Below are 24,521 nucleotides of genomic sequence, written 5' to 3'. Positions count from 1 at the left end.
TTTCTCTCTCTCTCAAACTTTCCCACCCCTCCTCTCATGGCACCCTCCCTCTCTCCCTCCCTATAGTACCTCCCTCCCTCCTCCTCTCCATTTCCATCATCAGCTCAACCCATACCCCCACCCCCACCGCTGAACTAATCTGCAGCTGGCTGGGAGAATGAAGCCCTGGTTTCCAGGGAAACGGAGTGTCCTGCTCAAAAGAGGAATGGAGCAGGAAGGGGCAAAACTGAGAATAACTGAAAACATAAATAAGGGCCTCCTCCGGGAGCCAATTAAAAGCTATGAAGGCCCTCTCTTCCTGCCCTCCGCTGTTTTATCTCTGATAGTAGCTTTAATTTACTGACCAGTGACCAGTCCACAAACCACCAAATAGAACCACAGCAGCATCATGTGTTTAATGCTATGTGTTTTGGTAGCTACAGATGTGTTTAATGCTATGTGTTTTGGTAGCTACAGATGTGTTTAATGCTATGTGTTTTGGTAGCTACAGATGTGTTTAATGCTATGTGTTTTGGTAGCTACAGATGTGTTTAATGCTATGTGTTTTGGTAGCGATAGATGGCTCGCTGTTCCTCGGCCCTAACATGGGATGGCAATGTTTTGGTTGATTTCCAGTAATTCAGTAATTACAGGTGAATTAATGGTTCTAAAGATAGTTTATACTTCCCTCACTAGTTGACTGACACGTGAGACTCCCACTGTCTCAGAAAAAAAAGAGTGACAGATTGAGTGAAAATATAAGTTAGATGTGAGTCTGACATTTTCATGACAACTAAGGCTAACAAAGGCATAGGAGTGTATTTTTATTGTATCAGTGTATTTTTATTGTATCAGTTTGGTTCAGCGGAGGCTGCTGAGGGGAAGACAGCTCCCAATAATGGCTCGAATGGAGTCAATGGAATGAAATCAAACACATCAAAGACGTGGCTTCCATGTGGTTGATACCATTCCATTCACTCTATTCCATTCTCCCCTCAGCAGCCTCCACTGGTGTGGTATAGTCTCTCTGGGTTCTCACTGAGAGAGTTCAATGAGTTGAACTAGACTACCTTACCCTTTCCTAGGCAACCCTTCACAAATATCAGTGACTCCAACATGGCATAGAACCAGAGAAACAAACTCTGTGACCTTCAGGGCCAAGGTCTGACCTCTCCCTTTGAAGTGCAGGAGAGAGTTGAAAAGCCTGTATTTCCCCATCAATGGCTGAGGGGACAGGATGGTGGCAATAACATCTGTTTGGCATTTCTCCTAACTTTTGTGTGGCTAGATCCCCGTTTCCTTGTCCTCTCTACTCAACAGCTGGGATGTGGAGGCCCTCTGTCCAGAGACACGCACCATGACTAGGAATGACACTATCAGTTTTTGATAGATGAAGCCCTATCGATGACAACATGTTCAATTAAATAATTGATCTAATGATAATGCAAACACTTGGACAGCTATTCTAAGCACTGAAACCATTGTCTGTATCTCACCTTCTCCTCTGTCTCCCTCTTTTGGACAACCCAACATCTGCACAGTGAATGTGTGAATTCCTGCACAAAACATATATATTTTATCATTTTTTTTTTTAAACGTATCTACTAAGCTTAATGTATTGAAATAACTTGATCATGTCAGGAGTATATTACCTCACGAGGATTTTTCCCCAAACCATTACATTATTATATGGATGTGGCTGTTTTTTTGTTAGGTGCCTATCGCTTTAAGACGTCGGCATCTGGGGTATACTCATTACGCCAAACAGTTGCAAACGTGCAACGAAAACTAGCGTTTCTATTGGACAGATTCGGCTAGGTCCCGCCCTGTTTGATGAACCTATCCAATAGAAACGCTAGTTACTGTTGCAAAAGAAAACATTTGCAACTATTTGGATTCATGATTACACCCCTATAAAGTGACGTAAACACCCGGAAGTTGTCGGTTGTTTTGCAATTATGGTTTCAATGAAAATACATGCTAGTTGAGATTGATATCTTCTATTGAATGATTTGATAATATATTAGCTAGGGTTGAGCGTGCTGCATGTTGACTGAAGAAAGGACATGACGGTTTGATTGGTCACGTACTCATTTTGAGGTAATATGTGTTTACATGGCAATAGACTAGTCATATTACTAATAGCTAGCTAACGTAGCTAAGCAAGCATCTGTATCACATTTCAGCTATATAGCCTAGGCTTAACGACTGTAGCCCCTTAAATTAATGTCAAAATATACCTTGCAGTCCTTTGATACTGGCTAGTTGAACTTACTTGGAATTCTTCTTGATTTGCAGTGGGACATGTTTTCAAAGAAGACATAGGTGGGCTACGTCTGTCCTCAACTATGACGCATCTGTGGAATTGTGAGCAAGCAGTTCTAAGGGGCAATGATTGGAAGCCAATTATCAATATCTGTCAGCAAATTAAGCCATAATGTGGATAACTTCCAAACAGTAATATCTATGTTTAGTCATTATTGTGAAAACTTGTGGACAATGTTTTATCTATAATTGTAGACTTTTTCAAATCTACTTTTTAAATTAAGTGTTAGCGATATTATCATCATAGTTATGGCTGCATTGAGTGCCAGAAGCTTCCTCTTAAACCTAAGGTACACCGTCCATAGAGTTGGAAGTTCTGTAAGAGTCCGACTCATACCTAGCACCAGAACATGTCTTGTCAAAAGAGGCCAGATTTTATCCCAGATGCCAAAAGTCACCCTGCTGTGCTGGGGAGCAGTGAATGCCACATCCTGTGTGGCAAGATGCCAAGAGGCCTCCCTGGCACCCCAGACTACAGACAGGAAGTCTGTAGCCAAAGTCCAGGTGCACAAGCTGGTGTTCTTCCTGCGCCTCAGCCTGCGCGCCCTGGTGTTAATCCTGAAGTTCGGCCCGCTCCTGTTGCTCTATCCTCTGACTGTCATCTCCTCTTACTGGGCCTCTCGCTGGCTGGATGCCCTGCTGTGGGTCACTGAGACCTCTGGTCCTGCCTTCATTAAGCTGGGCCAGTGGGCCAGCACACGCAGGGACATCTTCTCCCAGGACTTCTGCAAACGTTTTTCCAGGTTGCACGTGCATGTGCGTCCCCACTGCTGGGCCCACACCAAGCAGTGTCTGCGCCGGGCATTCGGGGAGGGCTGGAGGAGGCTGTTTGTGTTTGAGGGCAGGGAGCCTGTGGGGTCAGGATGCGTGGCTCAGGTGTACCGGGGATGGGCCAGGGTGGACAGCGTGGAGGACACAGCCTTCCAGGCCCTGGTGGAGGAGATGGAGAGAGAGGATATGCTGGAGGCCTGGGAGATCCTGGGACTAAAGGGTGTCCTGGGGACTTTTAGGGGGCTGTGGAAGGGGAAAGAGGATGAGGAGGACGAGGGCCATCATGAAACCAGGGAGAGGAGCTACACAGACGCCCCTAATGGGGATGGTACAGAGAAAGAGCATCTGATTCCTGTAGCTATTAAGGTGGGTATCAGTCAACATGAGGGAAATGTTTTTTTTTAGGGTGGAGCCTCCAGAATAAGCTGGTCTGTGGCTTATTGACAACTATCTCCTGTTAGAGAGACGAGGCAACCTCCAACGTGTTCCAAACAGAGGACTGTATTGACATAATGGGAATGTACATGGATAACTGACAGCACAAGTAGAGCAACAAGGCTATTAACAAGGGAAGGACTGAATGGAAATGTATGCAGTGCATTCGGAAGTATTCAGACCCCTTGACTTTTTCCACATTTCGTTACAGCCTTATTCTAAAATTGATTCCATTGCTTTTTTTCCAATTTATCAGTCTACACACACAATACCCCATAATGACAAAGTAAAAACAGGTTTTTAGAAATGTTTGCAAATGTATTAAAAATAAAAAACTGAAATCACATTTGCATACGTATTCAGACATTTTACTCAGTACTTTGTTGAAGCACCTTTGGCAGCGATTAAAGTCTTGAGTATGACGCTATAAGCTTGGCACACCTGTATTTTGGGAGTTTATCCCATTGCTCTCGTCAAGCGCTGTCAGGTTGGATGGGGAGCGTTGCTGCACAGCTATTTTCAGGTCTCTCCAGATGTTCGATTGGGTTCAAGTCTGAGCTCTGGCTGGGCCACTCAAGGACATTCATAGACTTGTCCTGAAGCCACTCCTGTGTTGTCTTGGCTGTGTGCTTAGGGTCGTTGTCCTGTTGGAAGGTGAACCTTTGCCTCAGTCTGACATCATGAGCGCTCTTATGCAGGTTTTCATCAAGGATCTCTCTGTACTTTGCTCCGTTCATCTTTCCCTCGATACGGACAAGTCTCCCAGTCAATGCTGCTGAAAACTATCCACACAGCATGATGCTGCCACCACCATGCTTCACCGTAGGGATGGTGCCAGGTTTCCTCCAGACATGACGCTTGGTATTCAGGCCAAAGAGTTCAATCTTGGTTTCATCAGACAAGAGAGTCTTGTTTCTCATGGTCTGAAAGTCCTTTAGGTGCCTTTTGGCAAACTCTAAGCGGGCTGTCGTGTGCTTCTGTCTGGCCTCTCTACCATAAAGGCCTGATTGGTGGAGTGTTGCAGAGAATGTTGTTCTTCTGGAAGGTTCTCCCATCTCCACAGAGGAACTCTGGAGCTCTGTCAGTGACCATCAGGTTCTTGATCACCTCCCTGACCAAGGCCCTTCTGCCCCAATTGCTCAGTTTGGCCTGGCGTACTCCTCTAGGAAGAGTCTCGGTGGTTCCAAACATCTTCCATTTAAGAATGATTGAGACCACTGTGTTCTTGGGGACCTTCAATGCTGCAGACATTTTTTTTGCTACCCCCAGATCTGTGCCTCGACACAATCCTGTCTCGGAGCTCTACGGACAATTCCTTTGACCTCACGGCTTGGTTTTTGCTCTGACATGTGGTGTCAACTATAGACAGGTGTGTGCCTTTCCAAATCATGTCCAATCAATTGAATTTACCACAGGTGGACTCCAATCAAGTTGTAAAAACATCTCAAGAACGATCAATGGAAACAGGATGCACCGGAGCTCCATTTTGAGTCTCATAGCAAAGGGTCTGAATACTTTTGTAAATAAGGTATTTCTGTGTTCATTTTTTATACATGTGCAAAAATTCTAAAAACCTGTTTTCGCTTTGTCATTATGGGGTATTGTGTGTAGATTGATGAGGAAAAAATAAATGTAATCCATTTTAGAATAAGGCTGTAATTTAACGATGTGGAAAAATTCAAGGGGTCTGCTTTCCGAATGCACTGTATGCTCCTTGCACATATTACAGTACAGCTATACATAAAGGCAGCATACAACAATTGTGTCGAGGAGAGACTGACTGCATCACTTCTTTTTTTACCCCCTTTTTCTCCCCAATTTTGTGATATTCATTTGCAATCTAATTCCGATCTTGTCTCATCGCTGCAACTCCCCAACGGGCTTGGGAGAGGCGAAGGTTGAGTCATGTGTCCTCCGAAACATGATCCGCCAAACCGAGCTTCTTACCACCCGCCCGCTTAACCTGGAAGCCAGCTGCACCAATGTGTCAGTGGAAACACTGTTCAACTGATGACCGTAGTCAGCCTTCAGGTGCCCGGCCCACCACAAGGAGTCGCTAGAGCACGATGAGCCAAGTAAAGCACCCCCGGCCAAATCCTCCCCTAACCCGGACAACGCTGGGCCAATTGTGCGCCGCCCTATGGGACTCCCGGTTACGGCCGGTTGTGACATAGCCTGGGATCGAAGCCTTGTCTGTAATGACGCCTCAAGATCACTTCCTTTTTTAAGAAACGTGTTGCAAATTCCAAATGGTTTGCATAGTCAACTTACACACGGATCTGACACACACACTTACCCAACCAGACATGCCACCAGGGGTCTTTTCACAGTCCCCAAACCCAGAACAAATTCAAGAAAGTATACATTATTATATAGAGCCATTATTGCATGGAACTCCCTTCCATCTCATATTTTTCAAATGAACAGCAAACCTGGTTTAACAAAACAGATAAAGCAACACCTCGGCACAATGCCACTCTCCCCTATTTGACCAAGATAGTTTGTGTGTATGTAATGATATGTAGGTTACTTTTACCTTTGTTTCTGTAGTTAGAAACAGAAAAATTTGCATTCCTGAAACAATATTTTGTTGAAATATCATTGGATCTAATTGATTGCACCCAAATTGGCTATTTGAATTTATTGGATTCATATAATCGCCAAATATAGTACCTAACATCCAATGACATGGTCAGATGCCCCCCCCCCCCACACCCAACCCCAACCACCAGTATACAGTATCAGTTAACTATGTCTGACAAGTAGTATACAGTTGAAGTTGGAAGTTTACATACACCTTAACCAAATACATTTAAACTCAGTTTTTCCCAATTCCCGACATTTAATCCTTGTAAAAATTCCTTTCGGTCAGTTAGGATCACCACTTTATTTTAAGAATGTGAAATGTAGGAATAATAGTAGAGAATGATTTATTTCAGCTTTTATTTCTTTCATCACATTCCCAGTGGGTCAGAAGTTTACGTACACTCAATTAGTATTTGGTAGCATTGCCTTTAAATTGTTTAACTTGGGTCAAACATTTCGGGTAGCCTTCCACAAGCTTCCTACAATAAGTTGGGTGAGTTTTGGCCCATTCCTCCTGGTGTAACCGAGTCAGGTTTGTGGGCCTTCTTGCTCGCACATGCTTTTTCAGTTCTGCCCACAAATTTTCTATAGGATTGAGGTCAGGGCTTTGTGATGGCCACTCCAATACCTTGACTTTGTTGTCCTTAAGCCATTTTGCCACAATTTTGGAAGTATGCTTGGGGTCATTGTCCATTTGGAAGACCCATTTGCGACCAAGCTTTAACTTCCTGACTGATGTCTTGAGATGTTGCTCCAATATATCCACATAATCTTCCTGCCTCATGATGCCATCTATTTTGTGAAGTGCACCAGTCCCTCCTGCAGCAAAGCACCCCCACAACATGATGCTGCCATCCCGTGTTTTACGGTTGGAATGTTGTTCTTCGGCTTGCAAGCCTCCCCCTTTTTCCTCCAAACATAACGATGGTCATTATGGCCAAACATTTCTACAAAAAAGTACGATCTTTGTCCCCATGTGCAGTTGCAAACCGTAGTTTGGCTTTTTTTATGGCGGTTTTGGAGCAGTGGCTTCTTCCTTGCTGAGCGGCCTTTCAGGTTATGTCGATATATGACTCGTTTTACTGTGGATATAGATACTTTTGTACCTGTTTCCTCCAGCATCTTCACAAGGTCCTTTGCTGTTGTTCTGGGATTGATTTGCACTTTTCGCACCTAAGTACGTTCATCTCTAGGAGACAGAACGCGTATCCTTCCTGAGCGGTATGATGGCTGCGAGGTCCCATGGTGTATATACTTGCGTTCTATTGTTTGTACAGATGAAGGTGGTACTTTCAGGCATTTGGAAATTGCTCCCAAGGATGAACCAGACTTGTGGAGGTCTACCATTTCTTTCCCTGAGGTCTTGGCTGATTTCTTTTGATTTTCCCATTATGTCAAGCAATTGCTTTCATGGAGGACTGGCTTGACTTGAGGATGACCACACAATTTATTTTCATCATGAGTAAAAGCTATTGGTTTTCTACCTAAAGTTGCAAATAAAATGTTATTTATTTAAAAACACAAGAGACCAGCAACATTAATAAAGTTATGGCAATAGCAGGGACTGCGGCATCTAGTGGGCAAAACCTGATACTTTCACACTAATTTATGGTTAATAATGCAAGCGACTGCAATGGTTAATTGAACAGGGAAAAAAACAACACTAGCTTCACAGGGAATACATTACATAGGATGAAAAAGCAATACTCCAAGCCGCATTCCATTATTACTTGTCAGATATAGAGAACTGATACTGTATGGCTTTTGACCATTTTATTGGATTCCTCATGTCTTACTCAGGTAGGAAAAAATGTTGGTTCAAATCAGATTTTGGGTACTATATTTGAATATTATGTGAATCCAAATAATTTTAAAGGGCCAATTTGGATGCAATCAATGAGCTTAATTTCTCAGAGATCAAATTACAATTAAACAAAATAATGTTTCAGGAATGCTAATCTTATCTGTTTCTAACTACAGAAACAATTTCAGCACAATCTGAAATTGGGGGGGGGTTCTGAATTGACATGGAATGACTCTAGGGCCAGGGGTGTGAAGGGCCAGTTTACTACCCATAGCCTAGGCTCTAGAGGGGAAGGGGAGCCTACTGCAGGAGTTTGAAAGTTACAGCATTTGTGTCCCTGAGAGAGGGCTGTGACAATGAGATGGTGTGCTAAAAGTCACAGGCAGGGAATTCGTTAAATGTTTTGAAGTGCCAATAACTGCATATCTGTACTCAAATTGACTTATTATATATGGGACATGATTTTGTTAGGAAACATGCAATAAATGCCCTCCTCTTTCTTCATATCCTCCTCTTCTCTCTGTCCAGGTGCTTCATCCAGGGATCAGGAGACAGGTAGAGATTGACATGCTACTGATGAGGGCAGGCAGCTGGCTCATCAACTGTCTGCCTGGATTGAAATGGCTCAGCCTGCCTGAGATAGTGGAGGAGTTTGAGGTGCTTATGACCAAACAGGTAGACAACTCCAGTACACACACTTTGAGTGCCAATTTAATAGCTGTAGGTTTTCACTATTTCAAGGGCAGTTTTTAGTTGTTATGGATTGAATATCCAGTTTTATTGCAGATTGACCTGCGGTTTGAAGCCAATAACATCGAAAGATTCCGGGAGAATTTCAAGGATGTTGATTTTGTCAAGTTCCCAACTCCTCTTCGACCATTTGTCACCAGGTCCATTTTAGTGGAAACCTTTGAGGTGAGTTCAGACGGCACCTTCACCACAATGCCAAATATGAAGAAGAAAGTAATGACACAACACCAGTCAAAAACTCTATGGGAGAGGTCGAATAATAGTGATGCGCAGTTCAAACGATTCATTCTTTTTGAACAACTCTTTTTACTGAGTCAAGAGTCACGTTTTGGCCTGCTGGCCACAATGAGTCCTACAGCAGGATTAATACACGCTCAGCGGCTCCAGACGACGTGCTCTGACCAACAACTGTCTATCATATGTACGCGTAGAAAAATAGATCATGCTGCAGGCATCGTAGAGAATGAAGACATGCTTACAACTGATTGTTGATCACATGGTGCTAGAATGAATGCAATTGATTGATTATGGATTGTTATGATGGACACAGCGTTGTAGAAACAAAACATACACGGTCTCTGCTCAACATGAACTCGACAACTAATTGTTTGGGGGGCTGCTGCAGTTCGCCAAACGATATTGTGCTTATCACCCCCACGGGAGTCAAGCAATTGCATTCCGTCAAGAGTCATTCACAATTTAGTCAAGTTGCGGCCGCAACTGGACCTTGTTTGAAAGGAATCTATAAATCATCTTATTTGTAAGGAATCTATAAATCATCTTATTTGTATGTCTAGCGGGCACAAATGGCAATTGTTTAAAGCACACTTTTACAAGTCTCAGTCACAAATGTCAGCTCCAATAAGCCCCCTATAGTGAACGAGTATTCTGTGTAAGCTTTCAGTTCATCGTTTGCCAGTAGTGGGTCCAGCTTGCTCTGGACATTACTGAATCAAATGAATGATATTAGTCGAAAGAGAGAACTTAACCTTCGCCATTGAATAAGTAACCTGTTTACTGTTTCAGGAGAGTGAGCCCATCTCCAACTACCTGAGACCTGAGGTCCCTCTAAAGGTGAAACAGAGAATTGCCAGGATGGGAGTGGAGACACTTCTCAAGATGGTGAGAGGGCCTAAGCATGTCCCTCATTGTGACATTTGCAACTGGAAATACAAATTTGAAACCCTTCATATACCTTCTTCTTTCTTAACATTGAATCAAGCTTACCAGCTCCGTATCCTCCTATGTGTGTTTGTATAGGTGTTTGTGGATAACTTTGTGCATGCGGACCTGCACCCAGGTAACATCCTGGTCCAACGTAGCGGGGGTGGAGGGGACAACGATCCCCAGGAAAGGGTCACCCTGACGGACCTGTGCGACACAGTGGTGGTGAGCATGAGGCCGGCCCCGGCCCCTCTGCAGCTGGTGCTGCTGGACGCTGGCATCGTGGCACAGCTCAGCGACAGAGACCGTAGGAACTTCAGAGCCGTGTTCACCGCCGTGGTGCTGCGACAGGTGAGAGACGCACACACCACACACAAACATGAATTTAGAACTTGCTCCAGAGTAGGCCAAAGAGGGTTTATGAGGCTTCTCACTTGCCTTGAGTATTGTGATGGGGTATCCAATGATGTCATGAGCTTCTAACATCCATAGCTGTTGTGTTTAGGGGGAACAGGTGGCAGAGCTGATCCTGAACCATGCCAGGACCAACGAGTGCCAGGACGTGCCACGGTTCAAGAAGGAGATGGCAGAGCTGGTGGACCATGCCCTCAGCAACACTCTCTCACTGGGGAAGGTCCAAGTAGCTGATTTGCTATCCAGAGTCTTTGGATTGCTCATCACCCACAAGGTAAATAAAAGCAGTCCTGGAGTGAGAGTCTAGTTTGAAAACCACCAACCTTTTCTGTAATATCTATAGTCATGGCTAGACATCTCACATTGACTTCATTTATTGAGTGTTCAGTATATGAGTCTGCTACCAAGACTGGTGTTGACCTTGTGGTTTATTTGCCCCTCAATCAGGTGAAGTTGGAGAGTAACTTTGCGTCCATTGTGTTTGCCATCATGGTGCTGGAGGGGCTGGGGAGGTCTCTGGACCCTAACCTGGACATACTGGAGCTGGCTAAGCCTCTGCTGCTCAAGAACGCTGCCTCCCTCCTCTGACCCCGACCCCCCTCACCCGCATACCACTACATCTGAGCAACACAGAAATAGGCAGTGTTTGAGAGCATCACCGACTGAGCAGACTGACGTATCTACAAATCATATGTATGATGCAAGGTGATTTGTTGGTCAGTCAGCAGAATTGATGCTCTCAAACACAGCCATGGATGTCTCATATTTAGGGCCCAGAGTATTTCTTGGTCACATGGTCTGTAAAAAATCCTGGCCCTCTGCATGTTACATTAGTGACTGACTGAATATACCTTGTGTAGTGTGTGCTTTTTACCTGTGAAATGTGAATCATTGCTTGATTAAGGGATCCAAACATCTCAATAACTACCCTGGTAAACTGTTCCTTACCTTACATGCTGGTCAGATTAACTGTAAGTCATCATTTATACTTAAATGCCCATGTGATTTCCGTGTTAAAAAAAAGAATGTTGTGCTTACACTATTTGTAAGCACTACAGACTATTTTTCCATTGATAGGACAAGGTAATGCATTTAGAATCATGTCTGATGGCTAGGCAAAATCTTCCTTTTAGTGTGTATTAGAATATAGTAAGGTGTGTCAAGTCAACTGACCTCACCATTCTGTATGATAACACTACATTGCCATTTTTAAGTCTTTTTACACTCGCTAGTGAAATATATTTTATATGCATATACTGGTTAGATCATTAAATAATGCATCAAAAACTTTGATTTTCTCTCTTTTCCTTGTGTCTTGAGGATAACTACTTTTTAAATGAGTTAGGATATTATTTGTATTTAGTGAAAACGGCTCTAAACTGTCAAAGACCACAAGCCAGAGGACTCCATTAATTTACAATTTTATTAAATCTGTCAATGAAAAACACAGACAAAAGACGCAATTCTGTCAGGAAGAACAGTCAGCATGGCTGAGAGAGTGAGATCAGGAGCTTTTGTGACAAAAAAAATCGTAATTGAAAAAAAAATGTTCTTCACTGTCACGAGTCCAAACAGAGCAGCGTTGTCCATATAGTAGGGGAGGAAGAGGTAACAACTGAGTAGAAAATAACTAGTGACAGTAATAATAATTACAAAAGAAAAAAACATCTCTAAACAAACCAACACAATCACCTCAATAGGACGAGATTCGGTCACTGTCACAACAGAGAAATTTGCTTCTTTTACATTAAATAGTTTAAAAAATATCTCACCCTTTACATACTCATTTTTATTTTATTGCGAAAAATAGGCAACTGGACTCTTAGTTGTGATGAGCGTGAGAGAGCAGTGGAGTGGAACGCATGGAGCATTGGCACTGAGAGATGCTGCAGTGCATCAATGCAGTACCCTCATCAGCCACAAAGTGGCGCAGTTTCACATTCCACTTAGTGGCCTCCAGAGTGGTTCAGCCTCTCGCCACTATCTGCTCTGGGGGTGCAGGCCAGTGTCCGTAGGCCAGTGTCCGTGACAGCCTCTTTTAGGAATGATGCGTGCATTTGTTTCAAATCTGTCGGTCGGTCGTCTCTCCGGAGCCGGATCTTAGAGTTATGTACAAAGGTAATTCCCGTGTGGCTCAGTTGGTAGAGCATGATGCTTGCAACGCCAGGGTTGTGGGTTTGATTCCCACAGGGGACCAGTACGAAAAAGTAAAATGTATGCACTCACTACTGTAAGTCGCTCTGGATAAGAGCGTCTGCTAAATGACTAAAAGGTAAAAGGTAAATCCCTGAACGACATCCTACAAAGACAAGTGCAACCTCCATTTGACGAACCCCTTCTGGAGAAGCTCAGGTTCAAAGATGGAGAGTTTCGTCTGTAGGTAATAAGGGGGATAATCAGATCTGGTAAAGCTGCCACGCCATAGGGACTCAAGGATTGTTTTTGGGATAAAGAGGAAGAGAGGAATGGTGTGACTGGATCAGGAATGTCAACGGTTAAAGGGAGAAAGGATTTGAAAAAGTGAACATGAGGAACTTCGCTATCCTCACACGAGGCACCAAAAAGGTCAGCGCAAGTTGCTCCTTCACCTTCAAAATAAAAGACAGGAGAAGAAAACAAAAACATAGATAAAAAACAAACGAACCAATGAAACGCACAACTAAGTAACACCTGTCCATCATCATCATCCCGTCCTGTCAATCAATCAGCCTCTCCATGCATTTCACTCTTTTTCACGACAGAGAAACTCTTTACAGAAGAAGCAGTCCGGTTCATCGATCATCAGTCTTTTAGGATCTTTGTTTGTTCCGTGCCCTGTTTGTCTGTCTGTGTGGCAGCGGTTCAGTTCTGGAGACCCCTGGTGGGCTGGCTGCCCTCTGTGTCTCTGCAGTGGCTGGGACTGGCATGCAGCTCAGTGTTGGTGGCTGGGTGGGGAGGGGGCTGTACAGGGTTGAGGTACCCCTACAGAGAGAGGGAGTGGGGCAGGGGCTGGAGAGAGATGAGAGGAAGAGTAGGGTAAAAGGGCCACTCCTAATCTGGAAGTGTTGTTGCTCCTCTGTTATAGGAGAGGGACATTCACACACACCTACAGACTGGGCAGTGTAGACACACACTAATAACAAACACTCACATATTTACACAAACACACTTCTGCCTCAGCAGGTTTGGGCTGTGCTGCTGTAAGGTCAGGCAGATGGAGCAATCACACAGTCAGCATTCTGACAGGTTCTTATTGACTTCTAATGGGAAACCCATTATGCTCCGGAGAAGACTGGACAGGAGAAAATTGGTCAGGATATTGCAGAGAACCCATTCATATGGGTGGCTTAGTCTCTGTTTAGACTGAATTGGTCTTTCTAAGTAGGAGACACTGTCCTGACCATGGCTGCTCATGTTGTGTAGGGATCTCTGTCCCGCCTGTTTAGAACTGTGGGAGTTTGACTCCATCCAACTCCCTTCCTGGGGCCCTCTATTCTTCCGGTGAGGGGTTGTATGGGACCTATGGGGAGGACAGCAGAGGGAGCAGCCTCTCTCTGTCTGGTCTTTGACAGCTTTGTGGCTTCTGCTGAGGCTCTGTGGGTGTCTGTGTTGCATTTGTGTATGCCTATGTGTATGTGTGTGGCGGGCTCAGGACAAGGCAGGGCGGGACCGAGAACAGGGAGCCCCCTGTACCCCCCCCCCACACCCTCCTCCTCCCTCTCGCTCTCTCTCCAGCCTCGAGTGCCTGGCTTTGAGCAGGTTGTGGAGGCTGCCACTAGTGGGGGGGGCTGGTGTCGCTACGAGTTGAGCCAGGGGTGGCTGAGGCAGTCCCCGGCTGACGCCCTCTTCTCTGGGACCATCTCCAACATGGGCAGCAGGAAGTGGGTAAAGTGGCCGGCGTCCTCTGGTGCCCAGCCGTACTTCTCCACCAACACATCAAACAGAGACCAGGGCTTCAGCTTGGTGATGTGCCTCAGTTCACCTATAGTGGGAAGTAGAGAGAGAGGGATGGGGGAGGGAGTGAGAGAAAGACCGAGAGAGAGAGAAATGAAGAGTAATAAGTTACAATGCGATGCTATATAAAGACTTACAATGAGAAAGAGAGTGAGAGCGCAATACAAAGAGAGAGAATAAAAAAAGAGAGACAGAAGAGAGAGTAGAACTCGGGCTGCATCTCAATACTCCGTAGTGGCATCCTTTCTATGTGTCTTTGCTTTCATCAACAATGAATGGGTGGAAGCAAGGCTTCCCCATATTGCTTTCACATATTGCCTTTCACTGACCTTATTATTTATAATTATTTACAGTGTAGATGAAGGAAAGGAAACAAGCTTCTGACTATTGAGAGACAGCCCAAGAAAGGCAAATCAAGAGCCTGGAGCAGTGTCTGACTGGGAGTCAGTCAGAACACATGAACACCACAGAGATAAAAGGAGTGAATTAAGACATTATTTACAGCCGACAAGACCTTTGAGGGAGAGAGAGAGAGCATCAATCAGAATATCAGAGCCCCATGACTCTAACATGAGAGAAGCAGGGTAGAAGCAGGGTAGCATGCTGTTTCTACCAGCCAGGTAGAAAGGAATAGGAGAATCCTTTTTGGTTCCAAGTAGAACCCTTTTGGGTTCCATGTAGAACCCTTTCCACACAGGGTTCAACATGGAACCCAAAGGGGTTCTCCTTGAAAACAAAAAGGGTTCTCCTATGGGGTCAGCCAAAGAACCCTTTTGGAACCCTTTTTTCTAAGTGTAAAATTAGGCACAATTTCTAAGGGATTGTATGTATTTCTAGGTGGACACACACCACAAATACTACTGCAGACGACTGCAGACTCAGTGGAGGCTGCTGAGGGGAGAACGGCTCATAATAATGTCCAGAACGGAGCGAATGGAATGGCATCAAACACCTGGAAATCATGTGTTTGATGTATTTGATACCATTCCACTGATTCTGCTCAGGTCGTTACCACGAGCCCCTCCTCCCCAATTAAGGTGCCACCAGCCACCTGTGTGCAGACTACAAGCTTTGTTACAAGTGTAACAATGGTGTAAACTGTGTATGTACATGTACTAATATTTAGAGATATACTGTTCCTGTCATTGCCTCATTGGGGTAGTGACTCATCGTGACGTTACCTTTCTTGGAGAAAAACTCTCGGCTGTGCTTCCCGGCGGCGACCACTTTGCGTGGAACCTTCCCCAATAGCTCCATGATCAGAGCGATGTGATCTGAACCCCGGCCACCACAGGCCACACCACCAAACAACAGGCATGGCACAGCATTACATCACAAACATACACACACGCTGAAGGGACGGACGGACACACTGCTGCCTGGAGACACCACACTGACTGACAGACAGACTGACTGACGGGACAGTAAGTCTCTCAAGAAGTTAGTGGAGAGGACTATGCCTAAACTGGTTTGATAGTGTGTGTGAATTACATACAGTACTATTCCCTCTTTATGTCCTTCGTATCTTTAACTACTGTTCACAACAAGTGTGTGTTGGAATGCCAGGCAATTTGCTGCAAAACCCCTTATTGCTTTTGGACTTATTATATCATTCCCATTCCACTCTATTTGTATTCCTGTATGTCCATCTGACTGTCTGAGTCAGTGTGTGCGCTCAGGCGTCTGTGTGTCTCCGTCCCACCAGCACTTTCCCCCAGTGCTACCTCTTCGGTTGAAGAACTCCCGGGAATATTTTCCGGAGAGTGCAAAGTGCCGTGGAATAATGCCCAGCAGCTCAATGATGTGGGCTATATGGTCTACAGAGGAGAGAGGGAGAAAGGAGGAAGAGGAAAACGAGGAGGAGAAGGGGGAGGAAGAGGAGAGAGGAAGGAAGAAGGAAGAGGAACAGGGAAAGGAAGAAAAGGATAGAGGGAACAAGGAGGAATAAGAAAAGAGGAGTAGAGGGAGAAAATATAAAGGAGAGAGAAAAAGGAGGACAAGGAACCGGAGAGGAGGGAATGGGAGAAAAAAGAGAAGAAAGGAGGACAAGCAAGGAAGGGAGAGGTAAGAGGAAAAGGAAAGGGGGGAAAGTGAAAAAGAGGTAGAGACAGAGAGCTCAGTGTTAGTGACCCCACACCAGAGGTGGTGAGATGGAGTAGAGAGTGCAGTGGGTTTGGAGTAGAGAAGCATGCATCTATTATCTTTCAATCTGAGAGACTCATCACCAAATAATGGTCTGATTCTAACTGAATACAATTCAGTGGCTCTCATTGTCATCAATGAAGATATCATGGCAGTATCTGTTTATACATATTTACTACTTGCCATTTATATTGATAGTATGGTGAAATATGTATGGGGTCAAATGTGGGTGGCTGGACATGAGATCAACAGGAGGGTTGATGTGACACTGTGCAGGAGGTCAACTGGACTAGACTCAGGGATGGACAGGATGGTGGAGTTATGGGGCGGGTGGGGATTCAGACATGAGCCAGAATAGATGGGGTTTAGGGAGTGAGAAGGTGTGGATGTGAAGGTTTTAACAATGGCGCCAGAGGAGATGGCTGCAAATTTTATTAACTAACCAATTGTGCTATTGTGTGTGCTTTGAATTGGTAATCTGCTTCTACCATCAGTCCTATTAGCCAACGTACAATCACTGGATTACAAAAATATCCTACCAACGGGACATTAAAAACTGTAATATCTTATGTTTCACCGAGTCGTGGCTGAACGACGACATGGATAACATACAGCTGGCGAGGTTTTTGCGGCATCGGCAAGATAGAACAGCTGCCTCCGGTAAGACAAGGGGTGGCGGTCTGTGTATATTTGTAAACAACAGCTGGTGCACGAAATCTAACATTACCGAAGTCTCAAGGTTTTGCTCGCCTGAGGTAGAGTATCTCATGATAAGTTGTAGACCACACCATTTACCAAGAGAGTTTTCAACTATATTTTTTTATAGGTGTCTATTTACCACCACAAACTGATGCTGGCACTAAGACCGCACTCAATGAGCTGTATAAGGCCATAAGAAAACTAGAAAACGCTCGTTCAGAGGCAGCGCTCCTAGTGGCCAGTGACTTTAATGCAGGGAAACTTAAATCCGTTTTACCTCATTTCTACCAGCATGTTAAATGTGCAACCAGAGGGGGAAAAAAAACTCTAGACCACCTTTACTCCACACACAGATGCATATAACGCTGTCCCTCACCCTCCATTTGGCAAATCTGACCATAATTCTATCCTCCCGATTCCTGCTTACAAGCAAAAACTAAAGCAGGAAGCACCAGTGACTTGCTCAATACGGAAGTTGTCTAATGACGCAGATGCTAAGCTACAGGACTGTTCTGCTAGCACAGACTGGAATATGTTCCGGGATTCTTCAGATGGCATTGAGGAGTACACCACGTCAGTCACTGGCTTCATCAATAAGTGCATTGATGACGTCGTCCCCACAGTGACTGTACGTACATACCCCAACCAGAAGACATGGATTACAGTTAACATCTGCACTGAGCTAAAGGGTAGAGCTGCCGCTTTCAAGGAGCAGGACTTTAACCCGGAAGCTTATAAGAAATCCCACTATGGCATCCGACGAACCATCAAACAGGCAAAGCGTCAATACAGGACTAAGATCGAATCGTACTACACCGGCTCCGACACCCGTCAGATTACAGAATACAAAGGGAAGCATAGCCGCGAGCTGCCCAGTAACACGCGCCTACCAGATGAGCTAATTAACTTCTAGGCAAGCAACACTGAAGCATACATGACAGCATCAGCTATTCCAGACGACTGTATGATCATGCTCTCCGTAGCCGTTGTGAGTAAGACCTTTAAACAGGTCAACATTCACAAGGCTGCAGGGCCAGATGGATTACCAGGATGTGTACTCCGAGCATTCGCTGATCAACTGGCAAGTGTCTTCACTGACATTTTCAACCTGTGCCCAAGAACACTAAGGTAACCTGCCTAAATGACTACAGACTCATAGCACTGCTACAACAGTTGTAACTACACAATTACTCAGTCTAAACACATTATCAACACAACAACACATATTAAACAGCTATTTCTACATCACTACATAGATAAACATGTACTATTGTGTTTAGTATGAGGCTGGTCTATTAGGAGAACAGTGTGTATAGACTCACCCTCATCCCTGGAGTAGTCCTCCCCAGAGTGGGGCTCAAACAGGTAGTCTCCTGTAGCCAGCTCAAACGCCTGCAGGACACAGACCGGATAGAGTCATCAGTCAGTACTGATGTGTGTGTGTGTGTGTGCACAGGCATGTGTGTGTGCACAGGCATGTGTGTGTTTGTGTGCTCACCATGCAGGCGGTGCTCCAGATGTCAGCAGGAGTGCTGTATCCAGCTCCTATCAGGACCTCTATGGAGCGGTACTGTCTGGTTTGAATATCCTCTGTGAAGTGCTTGTGCTGAGAGACAGTGAGGAAGAGAGAGGAGAGAGATAGGATAAAGAGAGAGGAGGAAGGAGAAAGAGAGGAGCGAGAGAGAAGAGCGAGAGAGGGGAAAGAGAGAGGAAGAGGAGAGAGAGAGGGGAGAGAGAAGAGATGGATAAACTATATTGTATACTGTATATTATGCATCTGTGTCTATTGCAAAACACCCATACACATACTGTGCACCAGGGCTCTCCAACTGTTCCTGGAGAGCTACCGTCCAGTAGGTTTTCACTCCAACCCTAAGCAAGCACACCTGATTCTAATAATTAGCTGGTTGAAAAGCTGAACCAGCTTAGTTACAACTGGGTTGGAGTGAAAACCTGCAGGAGGGTAGCTCTCCAGGAAAAGGGTTTGAGAACCCTATACACACACTCATATACCTCCGCGTGCGTGCGCGCACACACACACACACACACACACACACACAAACTTACCACCCAGCAGGCGTTGCCCAGGTCAGCTATCTTGACTCGGAGTGTGTCAGCGTTGCGAGGGTCCAGGGGGTTAACCAGGAGGTCTGCTGCTTTGGCCTTGGCTAGAACCACATCATCTAGTTAGGATAAATGTGTTATTGTTGGGGAAAAGGACAGGCAGCAGGCAGAGAATGTCCAGCACGTGTGTCTCTATGACTTCATGTCAAATCAAATCAAATGTTATTAGTCACATGCGCCGAATACAACAGGTGTAGACCTTACAGTGAAATGCTTACTTAAAAGCACCTAACCAACAATGCAGTTTAAAAAAATACAGATAAGAATAAGAAAAAAAGTAACAAGTGATTAAAGAGCAGCAGTAAAATAGCAATAGCGAGACTATATACAGGGGGTACTGGTACAGAGTCAATGTGCGGGGGCACCGGTTAGTTGAGGTAATATGTACATGGAGGTAGAGTTATTTAAGTGACTATGCATAGATGACAACAACAGAGAGTAGCAGCGGTGCAAAAGGAGGGGGGGGGGGGGGGCAATGCAAATAGTCTAGGTAGCCATTTGATTAGGTGCTCAGGAGTCTTATGGCTTTGGGGTAGAAGCGGTTTAGAAGCCTCTTGGACCTAGACTTGCCATGCGGTAGCAGAGAGAACAGTCTATGACTAGGGTGGCTGGTGTCTTTGACAATTTTTAGTGCCTTCCTCTGACACTGCCTGGTATAGAGGTCCTGGATGGCAGGAAGCTTGGCCCCGGTGATGTACTGGGCCATTCGCACTACCCTCTGTAATGCCTTGCGGTCGGAGGCCGAGCAGTTGTCCTACCAGGCAGTGATGCAACCAGTCAGGATGCTCTCGATGGTGCAGCTGTAGAACGTTTTTGAGGATCTGAGGACTCATGCCAGATATTTTCAGTCTCCTGAGGGGTAATAGGTTTTGCAGTGCCCTCTTCACGACTGTCTTGGTGTGCTTGGACCATGTTAGTTTGTTGGTGATGTGGACACCAAGGAATTTGAAGCTCTCAACCTGCTCCACTGCAGCCCCGTCAATGAAAATGGGGGCATGCGCTGTCCTCTTTTTTCTGTACTCCACAATCATCACGTTGAGAGAGAGGTTGTTGTCCTGGCACCACATGGCCAGGTCTCTGACCTCCTCCCTATAGGCTGTCTCGTCGTTGTCGGTGATCAGGCCTACCACTGTAGTGTTATCGGCAAACGTAATGATGGTGTTAGAGTCGTGCCTGTCCATGAAGTTATGAGTGAACAGGTAGTACAGGAGGGGACTGAGTACGTTCCCCTGAGGGGCCTTGTGTTGAGGATCAGCTTGGCGGATGTGTTGTTACCTACCCTTACCACCTGGGCGCAGCCCGTCAGGAAGTCCAGGATCCAGTTGCAGAGGGAGGTGTTCAGTCCCAGGGTCCTTAGCTTATTGATGATCTTTGATGGCACTATAGTGTTGAACGTTAAGTTGTAGTCAATGAATAGCACTCTCACATAGGTGTTCCTTTTGTCCAGGTGGGAAAGAGCAGTGTGGAGTGCAATAGAGAGTGCATCATCTGTGGATCTGTTGGGGCGGTATGCAAATTGGAGTGGGTTTCTGGGATAATGGTGTTGATGTGAGCCATGACCAGCCTTTCAAAGCACTTCATGGCTACAGACGTGAGTGCTGTGGGTCGGTAGTCATTTAGGCAGGTTACCTTAGTGTTCTTGGGCACAGGCACTATGGTGGTCTGCTTAAAACATGTTGTTATTACAGACTCGGATAGGGAGAAGTTGAAAATGTCAGTGAAGACACTTGCCAGTTGGTCAGCGCATGCTCGGAGTACATGTCCTGGTAATCTGTCTGGCCCTGCGGACTTGTGAATGTTGACCTGTTTAAAGGTCTTTCTCACATCAGCTGCGGAGAGCGTGATCACACAGTCTTTCGGGAACAGCTGATGCTCTCATGCATGATTTAGTGCTATTTGCCTCGAAGCAAGCATATTAGTAGTTTACAATCCTGTAGCTTAGCATCGGCTTCATCTGACCACATTTTTATTGATCTAGTCACTGGTGCTTCCTGCTTTCATTTTTGCCTGTAAGCAGGAATCAGGTGGATAGAATAATGGTCAGATTTGCCAAATGGAAGGCAAGGCAGAGCTTTGTATGCGTCTCTGTGTGTGGAGTAAAGGTGGTCCAGAGTAGTTCTTCCTCTCGTTGCACATTTAACATGCTGATAGAAATTTGGTAAAACGGATTTAAGTTTCCCTGCATTAAAGTCCCCGGCTACTAGGAGTGCCGCCTCTGGGTGGGTGTTTTCTTGTTTGCTTATGGCGGAATACAGCTCATTCAATGCTGTCATAGTGCCAGTCTCTGACTGTGGTGGTATGTAAAAAGCTACGAAAAATATAGATGAAAACTCTCTAGGTAGATAGTGTGGTCTACAGCTTATCATGAGATACTCTACCACAGGCGAGCAATAGCTTGAGACTTCCTTAGATATCGTGCACCAGCTGTTGTTTACAAAAATACATAGTCCGCCACCACTTGTCTTACCAGACACCGCTGTTCTATCCTGCCAGTACAGCGTATAACCAGCCAGCTGTATGTTGATAGTGTCGTCGTTCAGCCACGACTACGTGAAGCATAGGATATTACAGTTTTGAATGTCCTTTTGGTAGTTTCATTTATTGCATCATCGATTTTATTCTCCAAAGATTGCATGTTTGCTAGCAGAATGGAAGGAAGTGGGGGTTTATTTGATCACCTACGAATTCTCAGAAGACAGCCTGCCCTCTGGCCCCTTTTTCTCCGTCTTCTCTTCACGCAAATCCCAGGGATCTGGGCCTGTTCTCGAGAAAGCAGTAAATCGTTCGCGTCAGACTCGTCAGATTCTGATGTCCAGAAGTTATTTTCGGTCATAAGAGATGGTAGCGGCAATATATGTACAAAATAAAATAAAAAATTAGAAATGTACAAGTTACAAACAACGCAAACAAACTAACAAAAAACACAATCGGTTGGGGACACACTTCCCTACCTCCTCCCCCACACGAGAAGGCCTTCTTCTCAGGCGCCATTTTAGCTGTATATGCACATCTGTGTCCATGCATGTGGGTGAAAGAGTGAAAGAGAGAGCAAAATAGAGAGAAAGGAGAAATATCTCACCTTTAGGCGTGTCTCCAGTGCTTGAGGACGACACAGTACGACTGCGGTCTGCAGTGGGGCTGTGAGGGGAGGTCCCGGACCCCGATTGACCAGCTTCGCCCACTGTGACGGGGCTACCCGGGTCAGGGTCCAGAGGCAGGTCGGGGAAGCGTGGCGCCGTGCCCCTGTGGCGCTGCGCCCCGTTGGTCAGGCCTGGCGTGACCACCTCGCCATTGAAGAGCTCGTAGGAGGAGCTGAGAGAGCTTTGATCCCTGTCCGTGCAGCTAATCTCTGACTCTACCAGAGGGCAGTGCAGAGGGATGGGGGAGGAGGTAGGAGCTGGGGGGTTGGCTCTGGGAAATCTCTCCCTGTCCCTCTCCTCACCCCCTAGGAGGACATGGCCATTGGTTTTGGGGGTGTTGTTGTTGTGTCCCATGGTGGTGGAGATGGAGTTGGTGAGGTCGTCAGCGCCCGTTTCTGTTTCATCAGCATCGTCGTCTTCATCATCGTCATCATCATCGTCTTCGTCATCATCGTCGTCATCGTCGTCCTCCTCCTCTTCCTCTTTGTCCTTTTCCTGCTCCTTGGTCTCCTCACCCTTCACCTCCTCCTCTGTTCTTGGTTCCTCTTTCTCATCTTTTTCGGCAAGACCTGGAACCAAGTCTTCCTCATCCTCTTCTTCCCCATCTTCCTCCTCCTCCTCCTCATTGTCATTCTCTTCCTTAACCTCCTCTTTCTCCCCCTCCTCACCCTCTCCCTCTGGGTTCGTGGTAGCTCCGTTGCCATCCCCAGGTGTAGTGGTGGTGGGTGTGGGGTTCTGTGTCTCTGTCTCTGGGGTAGGGCTGGGGGTGGGCTCCCCCTCTGGCTCTGCTGCTGCCTCTGGGGTGGGGGGCACCTCTGACTGTTCCTGAGGTGTGGCTGCACCTGAAAGACAGGGGGAGAGAAAGAGTGGAGGAGTGAAAAAGAGAGAAGGGAGAGAGGCAGAGAGAGAGGGTGGGAGGAAAGCGAGAGCTTGGGTTAGACTGTAGCTGTTTATGAATCCGCCTTGCATTTCTCCCACGCAGTACATTGAGTTATGACCCAGCGGGTCAGATCAGAAGACTGGCTTAATAGGGGCATGCTTTCCGGTAGTTATTTTTGGTCACCTGCAAGAGTAAATGTAATTCCGGTTAATCTGTTCTGTTGTATTGTTATCACATGTTAAGGTTGAACATTGACATTTTGGTAGATTCAATGACGCTTACAGAAGTGTATGAGTTCCACAACTTTGCTGCAATATGTAAATAATATGTTATCAATTTTATCTCAAAATATGTAATGTGCACAAATATTCAAGGAAAATGCTATTTTGAGGTATACAAACTTAACATGATGAACAGGAATTAAATTTACTCTCACGGGTGGCCAAAAATTATTATTTGAAAGCCACGGCCCTAATAGGCCAAACCTCTTGAAAAGAACCTATGAATTACATTAAAAAAGACCCAGGTGCTGGGTTAACCCAACGTGAAAGTCAACAAAAACCCAATTGATGATTAAATTAAGCCATGTTTGGGTAATTCAACAACCCAACTGGCTGGGTAAAAATAACCTAGCATGTGTTCTGTCCAATATTTACCCACCACTGGGTTACCAAATAACCCAAATGTTGTTGTTTTTAACCCGGCACTTTTTAGAGTGTCAGCCTAGTGTGGGTGGAGAGGTTGGAGGCCGGCCCATCCTCCTCCAGTTCTCCATTCAATTCTATTCACTCTCAGCTTGGTACAGCACTCTATCCACACAGCTCTGACACACACACACACACACACACAATGGAATGAGTGAATAACCAACACATTGAGTGAATGAATATAAAACCATCACCACCACACTGATTGACAATCAAACCATGTCAACTCACAGGTGTGATTGGTTAGCCTGGTTGGCCTCTCCCTCTCCGTCTCTCCTTCCTCCTCCTCGTCTCCATCCTCTTCATCGTCATCGTCTTCGTCATCACTCTCGCCCAGTGCGACGGCGGGCCCCAGTGCCGCGTTGCGGGGTGTGTGTTTTGGGGAGTGTGTGTCCCCCTCACCATCGGGGCCCTCTGTGGCCCTCTGTTTCTCAGCCTCCCTCTCCAGGGCCTCGATCTCCCGCATGCGTATCTCCAACAGCTCGGTCTGACGCTTCTGTTTTTTCTTCAGCTTCTTCTTCTTGTTCTTAGAGATCTTCCCTACCTAGAGAAAAGGAGAGAGGAGGAGGAGAGAGGATGAGGAAGAGTCCATTAAAGTCACTGACTTACAACGACCCATGGGCTGAGTGACTAGAATGAGATAGAAAACATTGTATATTCTGCCCTGA

At 45.7% G+C, this 24,521-nt stretch overlaps 2 protein-coding genes across 6 annotated transcripts in view; one reads left to right on the top strand and one right to left on the bottom strand.

Moving 5' to 3' along the window:
* Positions 1-1,895: 1,895 nt before the first annotated feature.
* On the top strand, positions 1,896-11,521 carry adck2 (aarF domain containing kinase 2). Its single transcript, XM_014169831.3, has 8 exons — positions 1,896-2,079; positions 2,278-3,441; positions 8,429-8,575; positions 8,687-8,815; positions 9,677-9,772; positions 9,911-10,165; positions 10,320-10,502; positions 10,676-11,521. Exons 2-8 carry the CDS (start codon positions 2,554-2,556, stop codon positions 10,814-10,816), a joined length of 1,839 nt encoding a protein of 612 aa, XP_014025306.1. The 5' UTR covers positions 1,896-2,079; positions 2,278-2,553; the 3' UTR covers positions 10,817-11,521.
* Positions 11,522-11,633: 112 nt separating this feature from the next.
* LOC106584470 (SRSF protein kinase 2) overlaps positions 11,634-24,521 on the bottom strand; it is an 88,639-nt gene continuing 75,751 nt past the window's right edge. For 2 of the 5 annotated variants that reach the window (XM_014169833.3, XM_045706005.2), the window contains 7 exons: positions 24,085-24,397; positions 22,206-23,108; positions 19,070-19,185; positions 18,501-18,608; positions 18,325-18,394; positions 15,343-15,435; positions 11,634-14,189 (listed from right to left, as the gene is read on the bottom strand). In XM_014169833.3, coding sequence (XP_014025308.3) covers positions 14,005-14,189; positions 15,343-15,435; positions 18,325-18,394; positions 18,501-18,608; positions 19,070-19,185; positions 22,206-23,108; positions 24,085-24,397 — 1,788 coding nt within the window. In that variant the 3' untranslated portion in view covers positions 11,634-14,004. Of the gene's footprint in view, positions 14,190-15,342; positions 15,436-15,885; positions 15,979-18,324; positions 18,395-18,500; positions 18,609-19,069; positions 19,186-22,205; positions 23,109-24,084; positions 24,398-24,521 lie in introns of all 5 variants that reach the window. The other 3 variants (XM_014169832.3, XM_014169835.3, XM_014169838.3) reach the window with 3 other exon arrangements.

This window comes from Salmo salar, chromosome 23 (genome assembly GCF_965601325.2).
Source record: "Salmo salar chromosome 23, fSalSal1, whole genome shotgun sequence".
In the NCBI taxonomy this organism is placed as follows: domain Eukaryota; kingdom Metazoa; phylum Chordata; class Actinopteri; order Salmoniformes; family Salmonidae; genus Salmo; species Salmo salar.
This window is presented reverse-complemented; position numbering and strand designations above follow the sequence as displayed.

Coding starts and splice junctions, on each gene's coding strand:
- adck2 (XM_014169831.3), top strand. CDS start 2,554: ATGGCTGCATTGAGTGCCAGAAGCTTCCTCTTAAACCTAAGGTACACC. Junction 3,442..8,428: donor TGATTCCTGTAGCTATTAAG/GTGGGTATCAGT, acceptor CTCTCTGTCCAG/GTGCTTCATCCAGGGATCAG. Junction 8,576..8,686: donor AGGTGCTTATGACCAAACAG/GTAGACAACTCC, acceptor GTTTTATTGCAG/ATTGACCTGCGGTTTGAAGC.